Below are 19717 nucleotides of genomic sequence, written 5' to 3' on the forward strand. Positions count from 1 at the left end.
ATTTTTTTTTAATGTTTATTTATTCTTGAGACAGAGACAGAGCGTGAGCGGGGGAGGGGCAGAGAGAGAGGGAGACACAGAATCCGAAGCAGGCTCCAGGCTCTGAGCTGTCAGCACAGAGCCCGACACAGGGCTCGAACCCATGAACCGTGAGATCATGACCTGAGCCGAAGTCAGTTGCTTAGCCGACTGAGCCACCCAGGCACCCCTAAAATAGATCAGCCTGTTTCTGAACCTTTTAAGTGACCCTTTTTTTTTTTTAATCTGGTCACATATAATAACACTGATTATTGAGTACTAAATTTGCGCTTTAAAAACTTTGTTGATGTATTCACTAAAAGTGGTTTTTGAAGACCTTTATTGACGAATGCATTAATGATTAAACTTCTTCATTTATTCAGTGTCACCATACACTGTGATCGATGCAGCTCATGGGAATCGAGGTCAGTCAGAAATTGATTTTTTCTTACGATAATCCTTCCCAACTCACCTGCCCACAGAGACTGTTGGGGCACACTTACCCCGACTAAACAGGGGTACACCAGTCCCCACTAGAGCACTGTTAGCAAATCTGATATGAAGGAACAGCAGCATAACATCAGCAGATCCTGGACATTGCTAAATCATCTGGATAATCTTGACCGTTTTGCGCATTGTAGAGGTAAGCTATTTACTTTATAAATCAAGCCTTAAAAATAAATCTTAGTCGTTCTCTTTCATTGGCTAAGAAGTTAAAAAAGAAAAAAGATTTTTCAAAAAAAATCGAATGGAAAGAGAATGAGTGTCTCAAGTCCAAAGAAATAGTCCATGCAGAAAATGTTTGCATAGAATTACGTTGGTGGGTAAATTCTGCCTTGCAGTCCCGGCTTATAGCAACCTCCTGAGCCCACTTTCAGGAAGCAAGGCTACGCATAGCCTGTGGAAACAAAGGGGAAATGAAACATTCATACGAATGAATTCTCCTTTGGTCTACATTATCTATGTGTTTTACAAACAGGATTTCATAGTTTGGATTACTCACGTCTACTCATCCTAGGTGTGCATGGGGTAAAAACTTAATTTTGTACCTCGTTACTCTCCACTTGGATTTCTTTAGAAACAGTAAGTACTGTTTATTGAGCACTTACTATGTACAAGAGACTAGTATTCCTTTGCTTGCGTCCTTTAATTTGTACAACTCTGTTGTACTGTTTCTATTTCACATGAAGGAACTAAAATGAAGACACGGCAAGTAATTTTCCCTGGGCTACACAGCCGGTGAGTAGCAGATTTGGGACTAGCACACAAATCTGTCTCGTTCTAAAGCTCATACTTTTAAAACCACTCCACTGTACTCCTTTGCTAGCTACAGGTACCCTACCTGAATGATTCTCTAATCCATTACCTGAATAAAGATGCCGTTTGTTTATAGGGCAATCCAAAAATACCTCTGTAATGTGGCAACTTCCTAACTCCCAATTTTGATGAGTTTTTACTCCACTAAGTCAGCCTTATAACCATAATCACAAACTGCTAAAGCCGGAAGTACTTCTAAGCTCAAGAATGACATCCCCAGGCACCTGGGTGGCTCAGTCAGTTAAGCATCTGACTTGATTTCAGCCAAGGTCTTGATCTCAGGGTCATGAGTTCAAGCCCCATGTTGGGCTAAGAATGACATTCTTAGACTCGCTAAGCTGATGGACTAAGGAGGTAGGACCTCTGATTTTCACCCTAGCAATGTATTTTCTCCACAAAAATCTCCGCCTGTCCTCCACACTACCTGATTTTACCATAGGGGTTCGAATGTTGAGAACAACATGTTTATCAAGATCTGGAATAAGGCAGAGAAGGCAAGCTGATCATATTTGCATATGATGCCAGTAGGATGGAGAGATCGTATGCAGGTGAGGAGTTCAGAATTCGAAACTGTATCCACAAACTAGAACCAACAAGATGTAGTCTGGCAAAAATATGTGTAACCCTGCTTTAGGGTCAAAACTCAATTATACAAATATAAATGGGGAGCCTAGCTGGGCCATAGTTTGTGCAAAATGCCCAAGTTTGTTGTTGACCCCTTGCTCGATAGTAGCCAAGATTTTGATGTGGCTGCAATGAAAATAAACACATTTTAAAGTCACAGTAATAGACATATCTTGACAAGATCAAGGTAGATTGTGGTTGCATAATCTCCATGCTGACCTGACTCCATCTGGGATCTTATGTCCCCTTTTTGACTAGAGAAGCATTGACAAATTTTGTGTCTGAGGAATAAAGGGAACTGGAGGAATCTAGCCTGAAGTAGAGTCTGATGGAACATGAGAGCTACCATCAAATATGTAAGGGCTGTTCAGTGGGAGGGTTTGTGTTGCTACAGAAGGCAGATCTCAGTCCACTGGGTAGTTACTAAAGAAAGGCTGCATCTAGTTTTGTAAGCAAAACTAACACTTGGAGATATCCAACCATGTAACAAACTCCCTTGAAAAGCTACCAGTTGCCAATATCTGGAAATGTGCACACAAAAGCTAAGTCAACATCCTTGGGGATAGACTAGGAGAGATCTCTGCACAGGGCTAGTATGTGGATGTCTTGATATTCCAAGACATCTTTAAACCTTAAAGTTTCTATGCTCTTCCTTTGTGGGCCCCATCTTACTTGATGGTGGAACCATAGAGTTTGGTCAGATACTACGCTTCGGACAAGGTTCTTAGGAAGAGTCTGATGTCCCAAGAGCATGAGAAATACATGGCATCAGTCTTGAATGGAGTGTCCTGTTTACCATTATCAGTCAGATAAAGAAATGGTCCTGTGCCTCACATACTTCTCTTGAAGCTTATGAAACTCCCTGGCCTTAGGTAGGGAAGGAAGAGGATGTATGGGGAGGCTTAGGTAGAAAATCAGGACCAGTGTGCTGGCTGCTTCTAGTCACTGATCATGCCTACATACCTGGGGCAAAGGGTCCCTAAGTACTTAATGCCCCCAAGGGATAATTCTTGTTTTCCACCATTTTCCCCTCTCTATGAAGCCATCCTTCTGGTATTTTTTCTTAATTATTTCCCCTGAATTGTTTTAATCAGACATAGTCAACTATTTGTGTTATTCTCTTGATTCAAGATTTAATCCAAATTATTTTCTTTGAAAGAAACTAATGACCATACCTCATCCTGGACATCAAGTTCTTCTTCAATCAGCTCTGCTTCCATTAATTCAAGAGGATCTTTACAGTCTTGGATGAGCGTAATCTTGACCAAGAGAACACAGAATATTTATTGGAACGATAATGACATCAGCCCATCAGCCCACCTGATACCCCACAGAAAATTATCTGAGGCTTTGCTGGTGTTTCTCATCTATGATCTACATACTGCAAAATCCTTCACAGCTTTCTTGTTCTTCTGCATTTCCCACCTTAGAATTTTTCCCCATACTATTTTTTCACATTCAAGTGTGAACTGGCACCGTTCTCCACTGTCTCACCTCCTTTTCAGCTCTCTTCTCCAACCTCTGAAGTGTGTACCTCTTAAGAGTCACCCTGTCTGCCTAAATGACTCAGGACTCAGTTGTGTTTTTCTTTCAATGGCTGAGCTGAGAGCACTTAGTACACCCTCGAGTATACAGCGAATGCCCAGCGGAGGGCTTGTGACTGATGACAATGAACAGTCCCCCGCTGAACTGGATGGAGATTTTACTGGAGGTGGAAGACCAGAGTGTATGGACCCAGTTGGTTTTGGGGGAAAGTTCTGCTTTTTAGCAGTAACGTGCAATTTAACCTTCCACACAGAGGAAACCAATAGCAATTTGGGCTTTGTTTTATGTGTGAAGAAGGATATTTCTAAAGCAACTCCAAATGCGTACCCAGACAAGAGTGATGTTTCAAAGTGCTTTTCAGCTACTTTCCACCTCAGACATAAATAACCCAATTCTCTTTGCTCGTGCAGAAATGCATCAGGGACTTGTTGTCCCCTGTTGCGGATGGTCATGACATAATGGGAAAGTTAGAGGCTGGGTGTAACCACAAGTTGAGGCTATCCTGGGATAATCCCTGTGATGGTCAAATAAAGGGACAGGGAGAGGGTCATATCACTGCATCCGCAATCTCCATAATACGCAAGTTACACTTCCTGAAGGAAAGGAAAGTACCACAGGCAAGAGTTATCATCATTTGCTAGACATCTACCACATTTGGGACTTTGTGCTAGACACTGAAGTCACATAGAAGTAGAAGGTTCCTGGTATAATGGGTCACCAGTAGCGCTCATCCTCCTATCCAGTGACCTGGTAGGTGTATGATAGAAGCACTCGTTTATATGCAGTCTAACATTTGTTCAGGGTCAAAAAATCCATCTCAGCCACTCTCAATGCCTCACTGATGGCAGACAAGATGGAGTCTAGCCCTGGGAGGGGCATGCTTGGTTAGTGGTTTCTGTGATACTCCTGGCCTGAGAGCTTGAATCAGAAGTAGGGTATAAACAAATAACAAAATAACCATTTTCAGGTTGAGAAAGAATTTGACACCTCAGGTCTAGATACTTTTAAGTGAGGTTTTTTTTTGTTTTGTTTTGTTTGTTTGTTTTTTAGATGTTTTGGATGATCCTGCTTTGGTTTTGTTACCTGTGAGTTAGAGGATTTTAAGTTAGAAAGTAGAGGAAAGTTTATGAGTTTTCTAAGATGAGCATCTTTCACGTAGCTTGCTTTCCCTTTCTTCTTTTTTTTTTTTTTTTGTTTTTTTTTTGAGATTTGTGATTTTACTACCTTTTTTTTTTTTTTTTGTATGTAAGATCCATACCTTGGTATTTAGTGCTAATATCCACCCCCCACTCCCCAGCATTAAGAGGCCTCTCCACTAACAAGAGCTAAAAAGAATAATGCACTATTGTTTTCTAAGCTAGTTTTACTTCAAACATTAACTTCCAATATACAATAAAAACTTGCTCATCTGAATTTTAGAAAAGAAGGAAGCAATTAAAAATATAGTACATTGTGTCACTGGAATAATTACTATTGTTGTTATTTTATAAGTGTTTGTTTTAATTTTTCAAATTCACTGTCAGAGGGTCCATGAGAGAAGAGGTTCTTGGGCCAGGCCCAGTGACCCAGCCCGGAATGCTTGGCTGTCCGGGGTATGTGTCAGGATAGTTGACAAAATAAGGAAGCTCATGGGAAACCAGGGTCTATTCTATTTTCTGGGAAATTATTAACTCTGGGCTGACTCATGACTTTTCTTTTTTTCTTCTCCAAAGATCACTTATGACCTAAAGGATTCTATTTAAAGACATTTATCACTGAGGTTTTCCAGATGGCTGAAAATTTAAATTATATATACAATGGTGCATTTGTATACCCATATCACAGAAAATCCAAGATTCGCCATCTGTATTCTAAAAAGGCATTATTACAGTGAATGCCTACTTTTATTAGTAAGCTCACACGTTGTAAAATAAGTAGGCACCAGGTACTACCAGGTGCTTTCCTATAAACTATCTTATTTAGTCATCCTATTAACCCCGTGAGGTAAATGTTTTTACTCCCATTTTACTGATGAAAAAACTGAGGCCCTGAGAAATCAGGCAGATGGCCCCAAATCCTACTAGACTGTGATTCAAGTGTAGATTTGTGAAAATCTTTTGCTCTTTACAGAAATCATCGTAGCTTAGAAAGATACTTATGTAGAAAGCTTAAATGTTTACCGTTTCTAAAATGGAATCTTGAACCTCTTGGGATTTAACCTGGTTCTGTAGATGGAGGACAGCATCATGGACCGTCAAAAAGAATATGTCCTTTCTAATGTTATCATTAAAGAAATCACATTTCTCCAGTTTTTCTATCACATGATCTTCAAAAGAAAGAGATGATGTTCAGTCTCTAGCAAAACACATGTTTGTAACATCAACCAATACTAAATTTTGTCAGCCCCTCCTTGTCATTTTGTTCCCCTCATTTTCAAAATGTGACCCTGCTCTAAACTGACTGAGTTTCTTTTCCAGAAGCACAGGGAATGGTTATGCCATAACTGGTTGTGGTAGACAGCCTCGGCTCACAAGCACGTGGTTTTGCCAGGGTACCCGTCCTCAGGCTGCCATGATGAGCCTGGCTATTAATGACTCACAGCTGTGCCTTTCTCTGAAGAACTTTCCTTGGTCACTGGTTTACACCCCAACCTTGGGTGGCCTACAGCCTTTTACTGACTGATATGAGGGTAAAAAGGCTGGCCTCCTTACCTCAAGGAAGGGTAAACTTCTGATGCTTTTCCTGCTTTGTGTTCCTTTCAAACTCAGGCTAAGGTAGACTTCTAAAACAATGTCTTTGTCCAGTCTCTTCCCCTGCCCTATGCTGCCTCCAGCAGTCCTGCATGAATTTCTCATGTATACTCTCAATAAGTCACTTGCCCAAGAATCTTTATCTCAGGGCCTATTTCTAGAGAACTCAGTCTGAGCACTAGCATTTTCCTATACACATACACTCGTACATAGAGAGACACAGACTCAGACCCTAGAGGAGCCTCTGCTTCTAAAGAACCTAAGTCATCCCCATGGTAAATTTTCTCCATTGGCCCTGTACTGTTATCAGGACATACATTTCCACGGATTACCAGCTCTACTGCACAGATTGGAAGTAATATTTTTCCAGGTTTCAAAAAGGCCCTCCGAGTGATTGCATAATGGGTAGAGTTTTTGTTTGTGGCACTGAAAAATTTTGGAAACTGATAGCTGTAATGGCTGTGCGACATTGTGACTGTACTTAGTGCCACTGACTTAATTGTCCACATGAGCATGACAAAAATGGCAAATTTTATGCTATACATCTTTTACCACAATAAAAAATAGTTTGAAAAAAAGGCTCTTTGGACATCATGTACCCACACTCCCAAGGTAGAAGAAAGGGCTAGCAGAAAGTCTTATAGGTAGATATGTTTGTGCATGCATTTACCTTGAAGCGATGCAAAGTACACATTTACATCAATTCTTTGAAATTCTTTGACAATCTAAAAATTTAAAAAAGAATTTGTAACAATTAGTGACTTCATCTGCCCATAATTCAGTAGCATTCAATTACTCGCTCAGGAGAAACTTGAACACTTTCATGGTTAATCAGGACTTTAAGGAAAGTTGATTACTGGAGGAAAGTTCATTATTGGAAAACCACAGAAGTTTTCAACCTACAGTGATGGTATGATTAGGGATGAAAAGACCATCTCAAGAGGTGGTAAATCCAGTGCACAACAGCACAGGGCTCAACAGCACAGAGGCGATTAAAGAATGTTTGCGGAAGAAAGGAAAGAGGGGCATACAGGAGGCTTCCTAACATAGTCCCTGCTGATTAGAGACAAGAGCATACATTTGTATCTTGCAATGGAAGATACAGGCGTATGGATATGTGGCCATCGGATTCCAAGTGTAAAACTGACCTAAAAAGGTCTCTGTATTTTGACTGTATCAATGTGAATATCCTGATTGTGATTTCTGTTCTATGGCATTGCAAGATGTTCCCAGGGGGAGAAACTGGATAAGGGTTTCATAGGATCTCTCTGCATTATTTCTTAAAACTCCATTGGAATCCACAATTATCTCAAAATAAAAAATTTAATTAAAAAACTCAAGATACAGCCAAAGGCAATATTGAGAAATAAGAACAAAGCTGGAGGTATCATAATCCAGGATTTTGAGATATGCTACCAATCTCTAGTAATCAAAACAGTATGGTACAGGCACAAAAATAGGCATATAGATGAATGGAACAAGATAGAGAGCCCAGAAATAACCCCACACTTAAATGGTCATTTTTTTAATGTTTGTTTATTTTTGAGAGAGAGAGAGAGACAGAGCGCAAGTGGGGGAGGGGCAGAGAGAAGAGGGAGACACAGAATCTGAAACAGGCTCCAGGCTCTGAGCTGTCAGCACAGAGCCCGACGCGGGGCTCGAACCCACAGACTGTGAGATCGTGACCTGAGCTGAAGTCGGACCCTTAACCAACTCAACCACCCAGGTTACCCACACACTTATGTGGTCAGTTAACCTATGGCAAAAGAGGCAAGAATGTACAATGGGGAACAGACAGTCTCTTCAACAAATGTTGTTGGGAAAACTGGACAGCTACATGCAAAAGAATGAAACTGGACTCCTACCTTACACCATACACACAGAAAAACTCAAAACCCAGCAACCTACTCAATGGGAGAAGATATTCATAAATAATACACCCAATAAAGGGTTAATATCCAAAATAGAGAAAGAACTTATACAACTCAATACCCAAACCCCCAAATAATCTGATTAAAAATGGGCAGAGGACCGGAATAGATGTTTTTCCAAAGAAAACCTACAAATGGCCAACAGACACATGAAAAGATGCTCAACATCACTCATCATGGGAAATGCAAATCAAAACCACAATGAGATATCACCTTCCACCTGTCAGAATGGTTAATATCAAAAAGACAAAAATTAACAAGCATTGAAAAAACTGTGGAGGAAAAGGAACCCTTGTGTACTGTTGACGGTGATATAAATTGGTGCAGGCAGCTACTGTGAAAAACAGTATAGAGGTTCTTAAAAAAATGAAAAATAGAAACAACAAATGATCTGATAATTCCACTACTGGGTATTTACCCAAAGAAAATGAAAACACGAGTTCAAAAAGATATATGCACCCCTCTGTTTATTGAACATTATTTACAATAGCCAAGATACGGAAGCAACCCAAGGGTCCATCAATTGATGAATGGGTAAAGAAGTGGTGTACACACACACACACACACACACACACACAGACACACACAAGAATATTACTCAGCCATAAAAAAAAATGAGATCTTGCCATTTGCAACAACATAGATGGACAAAGAGACACGTGAAAAGATGCTCAACATCACTCATAATGCTAAGTGAAATAAGTCAGAGAAAGACAAATACCATACGGTTTCACTCATACGTGGAATTTAAGAAACAAAGCAAATGAGCCAACAAACAAAAAAACCCCAGAGTCTTAAATACAGAGAACAAACTGGTGGGTTGCCAGAGGGGAGAAGGGTGAATAAAGGAAATTAAGAGTACCGTTATTGTAGTGAGCACTGAATAATGTATAGAATTTGTTGAATCATTATATTATTCATCTGAAACTAATGTTATACTGTATGTTAATTATATTTCAGTAAAAATGTAAAAATTAAAAAAAAATCAAGACATGAGAACTATGGGCAATAATAAAAGAGAACTTCACATTTTAAGGGAAAAAAAAATCAAGACCTCTGTTTGGAGATATAAATAAATAGGTGTGGGTGTGGGAAATATCCTGGCATTAGATAAGTTAGTAATCTCCCCAAAAGTAATTCATTAAACCCTTTGCCCAATACAGTCTACAATGGATCTGAACCAAAGACGAGAGTAAAGTGCACAGTAAAGAATAAGATTTATGTTTTCATTTATGTTCTCAAATGAGCATTATAATAGCCAGGTTTTCTAAAAGAACTGGAATAGAACCTGTCAGTGTGTGTGTGTGTGTGTGTGGTGTGTGTGTGTGTGTGTGTGTGTGTGTGTGTGTTTAGAGAGAGCACAAGCAAGGAAGAGGGACAGTGGGGACAGAAAGAGAATCCCAAGTAGGCTCCACACTCAGCATGGAGCCCAATGTGGAGCTTGATCCCACGACCCTGGGAATCACAACCTGAGCCAAAATCAAGAGTCAGATGCTCAACTAGGCCACCAGGAGCCCTGCAACTGTCAGCATATTCTTGAACTCTTCTGTCAAGTATAATCACTTTTTCTGCCTAACCTGCCTACTATCCACCCCGTGGAATCATTTCCTGCCCTTGCAGAGGCAGCCAGGAAGCCCCAACTAGGCTAAACCTCAGTTAGGGTTTCATTTCCAAAGTTTTTAAATAGACTTTAAACATTTTTAAATTTTAATTCCAGTGTAGTTAACATATCAGTTCCAGGTGTACAAAATAGGGATTCAGCAGTTCCATATATGCCTCAGTGCTCATCAAGAGAAGTGTACTCTTTTTTTTTTTTTAATTTTTTTTCAACATTTATTTATTTTTGGGACAGAGAGAGACAGAGCATGAACGGGGGAGGGGCAGAGAGAGAGGGAGACACAGAATCGGAAACAGGCTCCAGGCTCCGAGCCATCAGCCCAGAGCCTGACGCGGGGCTCGAACTCACGGACCGCGAGATCGTGACCTGGCTGAAGTCGGACGCTCAACCGACTGCGCCACCCAGGCGCCCCAAGAGGAGTGTACTCTTAATCCCCTTCACCTATTGGGGTCATTTCCATGTTATTACATCTGATTGTCAGTACTTTGACCCTGCTTTTCTCTCCGACCCTCTTACTACAACCTGCAGCTTCACCTAAACTTGACACTTGCAGTCAAGTTGACCCTAATTAGTCTGTTTTGGAGCACTTCACATGGTTGTCTTTATTTTATTTTATTTTTTAATGTTTATTTCTTTTTGAGAGAGAGACAGAGTGTGAGCAGGGGAAGGGCAGAGAGAGAGGGAGACATGGAATCAGAGGCAGGCTCTAGGCTCTGAGCTGTCAGCACAGAGGCTGACGCGGGGCTCAAACTCATGAACTGTGAGATCATGACCTGAGCTGAAGTTGGTCCCATGACCCAGGAGCCCCCATTTTTTCTTCTTTTAAATATTCCATTTTCTATACTCAAAAAAATAAACCTAATAAATATTAATATTTGCTGAGATACTTCTAAACATTCTTTCTTTATATATACATAGTATATATATATATTATATATTAGCTTTTTTATTAGCTACATATATAATATGTCCATATATATAAACCTATTTAATCTTCATAACAACCCCATGAAGTAGGTACCATCATTACCCCCATATTGCAGATTAAGAAATTGAAGTACAGACAGATTAAGCAACTTGTCCATGGACACACTGTGAGTAAGTGGGAGAGCCGGGATTCAACCACATGTCTGGCCTTGCAGTCTATGCTTTAAAATACTACACTCTGTTGCAAAAGCATTCCTCTAGAAAAATTACAGATCCGACAATCACCCTTTTGCAAGAGCAGGTACCCCGTATCATGGTACTGTGGCCAAAGCTCCAAATCTGTCATTCAAAGCACCAAAACCTTACCATTCGCAATGATCTCACTCCAACAACATCCAAGAAAGACACAGCTCCACAATCAAGCACGAGGCTGTGGATTGGCACTTTGGGAACATTCACTTTAACCGGAAGCTCAGAGTTCCAATCCACTTGAATCTCTATTTCCTTGGTTGGGATATCAAGGTCTTCTGGGTCTTCAACATCTTCATCAGGCTCAAAAGCATCATTTGATGAACCAGCATCCCTTATAATGCCATTCTAAACAAAGAAAACACTGCCAACTTAGTTGCCAATGACCAGGGACACCTTGCAATAATGCATCTCAAATTACTTAAAAGTCCTATACACTTTTCCTTGGCGAGCAAAACATCAAAGGGATGAACTCTTAAGGAATGAGATTTACCTCAGTCCAAACTGTGATGTTCCCTAAGAAGAAAAATGGAAGAGCAGAGGAGCCAGGAAACTCTTGATTTCTGGAAGATTGTGGAACTTGGTCAAGAGATACATAGGCAGGAGAGTCTGAATAAAAGGTAATAGATCTAAAAGTTTATGAACTTAGCTGCCTTCTGTTGTGAGCATTTTTCTGGCATTGAATTAGCATTTATTTTGTTCCCTTCAGTAAAAATAAGGTTTATTTCTTGATGGGAAAAAGTATCACACTCTGTGTTTCCAGAGAGTTCTGCTGATTTTTTAATTCTCTCCCATTCCCTCTTGCCTACAAGAATAACTGTCGTCCAACATACATTGTCAACTGCCTGAACACATCTGGGTACCAAAGCGAATAAATCTAATTTTCAACTGTCTAACTGCTTTCATTTTCACATGAGAAGGAAAGGGATTTAACAAGAAAAAGAAAGATGTCGCCTCACCTTTGTTGCCCTTAATTGTCCTTTTTTGATGAGTTTCTGTATTGTCCTCAGTGCTTTCAGTCTCTTATTATACACTCTAATGGCATCAAATCCAACCTTTGGAAAGAAATGTCAAGTTACTTAAAACATCTGGTTCCTGGGGCGCCTGGGTGGCACAGTCGGTTAGGCGTCTGACTTCAGCCAGGTCACGATCTCGCGGTCGGTGAGTTCGAGCCCCGCGTCAGGCTCTGGGCTGATGGCTCGGAGCCTGGAGCCTGTTTCCGATTCTGTCTCCCTCTCTCTCTGCCCCTCCCCCGTTCATGCTCTGTCTCTCTCTGTCCCAAAAATAAATAAAAAACGTTGAAAAAAAAATGTAAAAAAAAAAAAATTAAAAAAAAAAAAAAAAAAACAAACATCTGGTTCCTAATGCTCATTAATGGTAATTGTTATCTGGAAAAGCGATTTCCCAAGTGGTATTATTCCTTGAGACATCCTGCCAAAAAAGAAATTCTGAGGTCTGGTGGAGGTCTCCAGTATCACCCCTACCCCACCTAGCCAGAGACTCAGGGAAGACAGTCTCATATTAAAGGCTCTAAAAGAGTAAAGTACAAACAAACAAACAAAGCAAAAAAAAAAAAAAAAAAAAAAAAAAAAACCCCACACAGAATAACCTCTTTAGCTTTAAGTCTGTGTTAACAAATTTCCTTGACATCACAGAGCCCTTTTGCTATTGCAAAATCTATGACCATTCCCTTGAACCAGTTTGCTCTGGAACTCACTTAAGAAAAACACTGATGTAGGGGCATACCTCAGCTTCAAAGCTTGGCATGCCATTCTAGGCCAGAATTTCCGGCTTACATATTCCACTTATACTTTCTACCCTTTACTCCAACTGGGCAAACACCCTCCCTGCCCAAATACACGTACTTACCTCTGACTCTCAGCTCACATAGTTTCCAAACACCTGACATAATCTTTCTTATGTGATTAGCCCAACCCACATGGATTTCTCCCTTCTCTGAACTCTTCACATTTACTGTCTAAACTACTGTTTTGGTCTTCCATAGTTATTGCTACCTGGATTTTAACGTATGGTATTTCTGGGTTCTTTCCTATTGCCAAACAGATTGTAAGTTACTTGGATGTTATAATTCTTAAAGCCCCATACAAACGGAATAGGGTGTAGGGTCTTGTCCAGTTTGAGGCAATAAATACCGTAGAATGAATGAAGTCTCAAAGGAGGTTAGAAACCAAATTTCTAGGGATAAAATACTCACTGTGGACTTGATACATTTTTTAAAACCATCAACGTTGCCGTAAAAAATAGGACTGGAAAATCTAAGAATCTTCACTCCTTCAGGTTCTTCAATCTGGCATTAAGAAAACAAAATGTGTGAAGATAAATAATTTCAGCCTTCAAATATTTAATTAAATTTCTGGCTTTTCGGCTAGGAGCCAAGTTACAATTACTCAGAGGGGCTGGACGACAGCACTCACTTCTCCCTGAACAGGGGCTGTCTCCACTTAGGAGGCAATAGGTTATTCAAACTACTGGAACTTTACAGTCCCATAGAAGATCAAGTTAGGAAAGGCCTTCGTAAGCAATTATTCAACACTCTGATTTCCAGATGGAGAAACTGAGGCTGAGAATGAGGACGTGATTTGCCTCAGGTTCATACCACGGAACCCCAATTTATTCTTTGGCTTAAAATTCTTAAAAAAAAAAAAAAAAAAAGGAGTGTTGGGGCACCAAGGTGGCTCAGTGGGTTAAGCATCCAACTCTTGATTTCGGCTTAGGTCATGATCTCATTGTTTGTGAGTTCGAGCCCTGCATCAGGCTCTGTGCCAGGGAGCCTGCTTGGGACTCTCTCTCTCTCTTTCCCTCTCTTTTTGCCCCTCCCCCTCTCGCTCTCTCTCTCAAAATAAATATATAAACTTAGAAAAAAAGAAGGAACAAGAAAAAAGGTAGTAAACTGAGGGGATGTGCAAGAATGGAGGCCAACAATGTCGGTTGCTTGTTCTCACCCTGACACATGGTGGCCGGACCAAAAGTAGAGCTTGCAAAATCCTAGACTTTCCTAGTCTTTAGGAATCATAGCGATTTCAGTCCGAGCCCCTGAGGTGAGAAAACAGGTGTTGGGAGGCTGAGTGATGTGGACAGAGTCTCCCCAAAGTGGAGCCTGGACCTGCAAACCCCCAAACTCAGCCCATGAGTCCCTGAGCCAAAAGATTCTCTACCATCATTGTTTAGCTCTTGGCAGTGCCGAGAAAGATGTGGAAATAAATTAAGTAGCAGCTAATGGAATTCCAGATTCTGTGTCCAACATTTTTTTACGCTAAATTGGTTTTTTTCTTGATTTTCTTTCTCTGCTTTTTCATCGCCGTTTCCCCTGGTGACCACTAAGCTACTTCAAGGAACACAAGCCTATAAGTGGGATGTGTCTTTTCTTTATGTTTTCACTTCCAATATTATATGTCATTTCTTCCAATTCCAAGATTGGAGCAAAATGTCTAATCAGAGAGCTTAAAAGTCTTGTGTTAGCATTAAATGAAGATAATCTTACAGGGATTTCAGATAATTTCATGGGGGGTAAGGATTACATAGCAGAGAAATAGAATTTTGATGCAACTTCTGGAAATAATCAAACTGCTTATTTTTTAAAATTCCTTTTACAATGGTTTTACATTAAAAGGACATTCAGGGGTGCCTGGGTGGCTCAGTCAGTTAAGTGTCCAACTTCAGCTCAGGCATGATCTCATGGGTTCGTGAGTTTGAGTCCCACATTGGGCTTTCTGCTGTCAGCACAAAGCTGGCTTCAGATCCTCTGTCCCCCTGTCCCCATCCCCCACCCCTTCCCATGCTCTCTCTCAAAAATAAATAAACATTAAAAAACAAACAAACAGGGGCGCCTGGGTGGCTCAGTCGGTTGGGCGACCGACTTCGGCTCAGGTCACGATCTCGCGGTCCGTGAGTTCGAGCCCCGCGTCGGGCTCTGGGCTGACAGCTCAGAGCCTGGAGCCTGTTTCGGATTCTGTGTCTCCCTCTCTCTGACCCTCCCTCGTTCATGCTGTCTCTCTCTGTCCCAAAAATAAATAAACGTTAAAAAAAATTTTTTTTTTTTAAATAAAAAACAAACAAACAAACAAACATTCAAACTAGCATGGACACAATTCATACAAGCCATGGATATCAGAGAGCACATTAGGTCAAAGTTTTCATGACACCCCCAGTGAACTTCTAAACTTTCCTGGAAGAAGCCTCCCCCTTTAGCTACCTTGTACCTAACACACTGAAAGAGAAATACGCTACCCCCTGAAAATCCAGGCTAGCAACCCAAGGGCAGCAACTGTCTCACAAAGGCACTTACATTTTTGTAATTCTTGGTACTTTTGTAAATGTCTGTGCTAGGAATGCTTCCAAGGCTGTTCCATGAGGGACTAAAAGAAGAAAAATTAGGTCAGGATTTTGTGGAACAGGCATACTTTGGAATAAAAAATGACAAGACATCACAGATACGAAAGAGCCCATCATTCTCGGCTCTTTATTGCATCGTGTGTCCTTGTTACAGATCACATCTTCCTGCAGCTAATTCTGAAATGAACAGCTGGTGTTTGTGTGGGCCCTTGGAGAAGGAGGATTTTCCTGAGGGCTGAGAGAAGTCATGAACATCCCACTCCCCTGTGTACAACACTTTAGAGGCCAAGCAAAGAGCTTTCACACATGTTAAGTTTTGTGTAGGAGCCACCAAAGTTCTGGAAGGTCAGCAGTACTGTCCTCATTTTTATGGTTGAGTAAGCTGAGGTTCAGATAAGGCCAAAAAGGCCCCGGAGGTAAGGTTAGGTTAGGTTATCTTTAACCCAGGGGTCCTCAGTGCCTGGCACAGTGCCTGGAACTTACTCGGGAGTTAGAACAACTGTCTGATGAAATATGGTGAATCTGCGGTGATCAGATTAGTCTCAATTTCTAGAAATGGGAGCCTGGGAGAGCCAGCAGTACATCCTTCCCATCAACCAGACTGTTCACTTCCTGTTCCTGGTACCATCAAAAACTTCCGTGATTCTTCAGGTATGACTAGGGACAAGATGCTAAACATAATTCCCAAAGAAAGAGTGTCTGTTTGTGTGCCCTCTGGATCAGCCATATAATTACTGGAAATGAAATATTGCGGAGGATACAATTTTTGGTTGGCGAAAAGCCTAGTTACCAAATCAGTGGCCAAAACGTACCACTGCTTTCTCCTCAGCTTGCTGGGCTGTGCCAAATTTTCACAGAGTGTTCATAAGCTATAGAGCCTCTCTCTACAAACCTTTCTCTCCCAACCACACCCACACAAGGCAAAGCACACACTGTGGCATACAGACCATGAGAAGAAACATCTTCCAAGGACAGGTTCTGAGTTACTTTCCAGCAGCAAATTGGGTACTTTGGGAGCTCGTGAACTCTCCTGGCCCTTGGGGAACCAGTTAAGAGGGCTGAGGCAGTGAACATAAGCTTTGGGGAAGACTCCAACGTGCCAGGGTAGGGAAGAAGAGAAGGAGAATTGGCCAGTGGAACAACAAGGGTGGGCTTATGCTAAGCTGACGGTGTCTCAGCTGATGTTTTTCCAGATTCTTTTAACCTTCATGGCCCAAGCACAGGCAGAGAAGAGGCCAGAACTCTGGAAAGATCACAGAAGTTTTGAGGAGGAAACCAGGCTCTGTTTGCCTCTCTGTTCAGACAATTTCATAAACACAGGAGACCACATACCAAAAGCCTCTTAAGAGTCAAAACAAAGGGTGCCTGGGTGGCTCAGTCGGTTAAGTGTCCAACTTCGGCTCAGGTCATGATCTCATGGCTCGAGAGTTTGAGCCCCACATCGAACCCTATGCTGACAGCTCAGAGCCTGGAGCCTGCTTTGGATTCTCTGTCTCCCTCTTTCTCTCTTTGCCCCTCCCAACTTGTGCGTTTTCTCTCTCTCTCTCTCTCAAAAAACCATACACCTTCCGGCTCTCTCACAGATTGTTTTCCATGACATCAAGCCATGTCTTTGCTCTTTTCACTCTGTATATGACCTAATTACGTCTATTTCATATAATCATGTGATTTCTTGGGTACGTTATCTTTGGCAGATCTGAATGAATTCGGGCTACAGTCAATGCTTTTAAAATCTCCTGTTCTGAGTTGTTAGCTTCAGGAGAAAATGAGCTGTAATACACTTAGTGGCTATCTTGTCCCAAGCCAGTATGTGCCCCACAGACTGCATCTCATTTGCAGAAGGAACCACAGAGCCACGTCAGTCCTTACTGAGTCACGCATCTTTTATTCTTACTGTGACCGGAAGGAGAGGGCAGCAGTAGAGCATGTGACTAAATGCACAGATTTTGGGGTGAGATACATCTGGGTTCAAGCCCTAACTCTGCAACTTACTAGCTGTGTGATCTTGGGGAAGGTTCTTAACCTTTTGGAGCTTTGATTTTCTTTTCTGTAGAATGAGAATTAAAAAACCTATTCAAAGACTAAATATGATAATGTGTGCCAAGCACTATAGGCTTAATTCATAGAAGCCCTCAATACATAGTAACTATTATGAAAGGGAGTGGTTTCCCTATATTTTATTAAAATGGTATAAGAAATCTCAGGGTGTAGGGAGCCAGGGTGGCTCAGTCGGTTAAGCATCCGACTCTTGGTTTCTGCTCAGGTCATGATCTCACGGTTCGTGACTTTGAGCCATCGGATCGGAGCCTGGGAGCCTCTCTCTCCCTCTCTCTCTGGCCCTCCCCTGCTTGTACTCTTTCTCAAATAAATAAACTTAAAAAAAAAAAAAAGAAATCTCAGGGCATGTTGTCTTCTTTTTGGGAAATCTGGGTCTTACATTACTCACAATTGAACTCTCAGGACCACAGTCAGTAATCCAAACATGAGCCCAGCTAGTAAACCGAGGTCCAGCCCCAGAATGATGGACGCTATGCACGTAAACACCCAGATAACCTAGGACAAAACAGAAATGGAAAGAACCTCGTTAATCTGTCAGGGACCATCAGGTGAGACACTACCTGTAAAAACAAGAAGATCAATTGTCCATGAACAAATTCCGCTTTTTAAAAATATTCTTACTTCATTTCATGTTTCAATGGAAGTAGAAACTGATGTTTCCAACAAAGACCAATTGTCCCATTTCAATGTTTTGTTTTTAATTTAAGTTTTGAATAGGGAATATATTAACGTGGTTCAAAATGGAAGTAATATTAAAAAGGCGTACAGTAGAAAACCTTGCTTCCGACTCTCTCCCCTCTTCACCCGTCCAACACCCTCACTTGTGTTCACATTTCCATATGTGTCTCTGTGCATGTACATGTGCACACTTTTCACCAGTAGCTTTTGCAAGTACAAGCAAATATGACTGCATAGCATTATTTTATGTTCCCACATTTCTTAAAGATTTTATTTATTTTTTTAATTTTTAGAAAATGTTTATTTATTTTGAGAGAGAGAGAGAGAGAGCACAAACAGGGTAGGGGCAGAGAGAGAGGGAGAGAACCCCAAGCAGGCTCAGTGCTGTCAAGGCAGAGCCCAGCGTGGGGCTATATCCCACAAACCGTTGAGATCATGATCTGAGCCGAAACCAAGAGTTGGAGGCTCAGGGTGCCTGGGTGGCTCAGTTGGTTAAGCATCCATCTTCGGCTCAGGTCATGATCTCACGGTCTGGGAGTTCAAGTTCTATGTCAGGCTCTGTGCTAACAGCTCAGAGCCTGGAGCCTGTCAGGTTCTGTGTCTCCCTCTCCCTCTCTCTTTTTCTCTCTCTCTGCCCCAACCCCACTTGTGCTCTCTCTCTCTCTCTAAAAAATAAATAAACATTAAAAAAAAGAGTTGGAGTTTCAACCTACTGAGCCACCCAGGCACCCAGTTAGTTTCTGGCTTTTATGGTTCTTCAGAACAGTTCTGAAGGTTACTTTGGTCAGAGTTAAACTCAGTAAGGGTTTTGTATTTTGGTTTTGCTTTGTTTGAGTTTCGTTTGTCCTTCTATATTACAGAGGGGTTTATTTTTATTTTTTTTATTTATTTTTATTTTTTCATTTTTATTATTTTTTTTTAGAAAGCTCATTTCTTTTTATTATTTTTTGTAATGTGTTTACACATTTACACTGGTGTTTAATGTGTTTATGTGGGATTCTTCCTAGATGGAAATACATCTTCCCAGGGATACAGGACCTTCCCAAAGCTTGATTCACCTGGCAGGCTTTGGCTTATCCATCTGATTCTAATTTCCGCTCTGGGAGTCCCACAGCGCAGGTGAGATTGAGGAGAGAAGGGGACATAGTGATGCGGCAGGAAGCACATAAGAAACAAACATTTCAGACAAAAATGGGCAGCCAATGACTTACGGCATCGATCTTATTCTGTCTCCACAGACGAGGAATGTCACACACCTGCATAAACATCCCTTTCAGGTTGGCGATTACAACAGCTGCCAAGACCGACTGTCAAGAGGGACAGGGAAGGCTGTGTTATTCAGGGGAATGGTCTTCCATGCGAGGATTTGTAAATCTCCTGTTATTTCTCTGGTGACAGAGCAGTGAAGAGAAATTATGCAACCGGGCTGTTGGGAAGCAGGGTTGTACCTTCTGCAAGGGTTCCAGCAGCTTCCCCAGGGCAACAATGGCGACCATCACAATCCCAGCCGAGATGATGCCGGCAATCTGAAAGACACACACCTCCCATGAACGGGGTCCATCCCTCTCCCTCGTGTCTTCCAGCTTGCTGGATGTGTGCAGGAGAGCCTGGCCGTGGGTACACCTCCCTGCCTCCCCCCTTCTGCTCAGTACTGTTGAGACAAATGAGAA

The 19717-nt window shown here is 41.4% G+C and overlaps 1 protein-coding gene across 1 annotated transcript in view; it reads right to left on the minus strand.

Moving 5' to 3' along the window:
• Nucleotides 1-493: 493 nt before the first annotated feature.
• Nucleotides 494-19717, minus strand: part of SLC26A4 (solute carrier family 26 member 4) — a 51704-nt gene continuing 32480 nt past the window's right edge. Inside the window, exons 10-20 of the mRNA XM_047849340.1 lie at nt 19496-19573; nt 19259-19354; nt 17758-17864; nt 15265-15334; nt 13174-13266; nt 11918-12013; nt 11076-11306; nt 6904-6958; nt 5664-5809; nt 3135-3218; nt 494-916 (exon numbers count right to left, since the gene is read on the minus strand). Coding sequence (XP_047705296.1) covers nt 893-916; nt 3135-3218; nt 5664-5809; nt 6904-6958; nt 11076-11306; nt 11918-12013; nt 13174-13266; nt 15265-15334; nt 17758-17864; nt 19259-19354; nt 19496-19573 — 1080 coding nt within the window. The 3' untranslated portion in view covers nt 494-892. The remainder of the gene's footprint in view (nt 917-3134; nt 3219-5663; nt 5810-6903; nt 6959-11075; nt 11307-11917; nt 12014-13173; nt 13267-15264; nt 15335-17757; nt 17865-19258; nt 19355-19495; nt 19574-19717) is intronic.

The sequence above is a fragment of the Prionailurus viverrinus genome, chromosome A2, assembly GCF_022837055.1.
Source record: "Prionailurus viverrinus isolate Anna chromosome A2, UM_Priviv_1.0, whole genome shotgun sequence".
Lineage (NCBI taxonomy): Eukaryota > Metazoa > Chordata > Mammalia > Carnivora > Felidae > Prionailurus > Prionailurus viverrinus.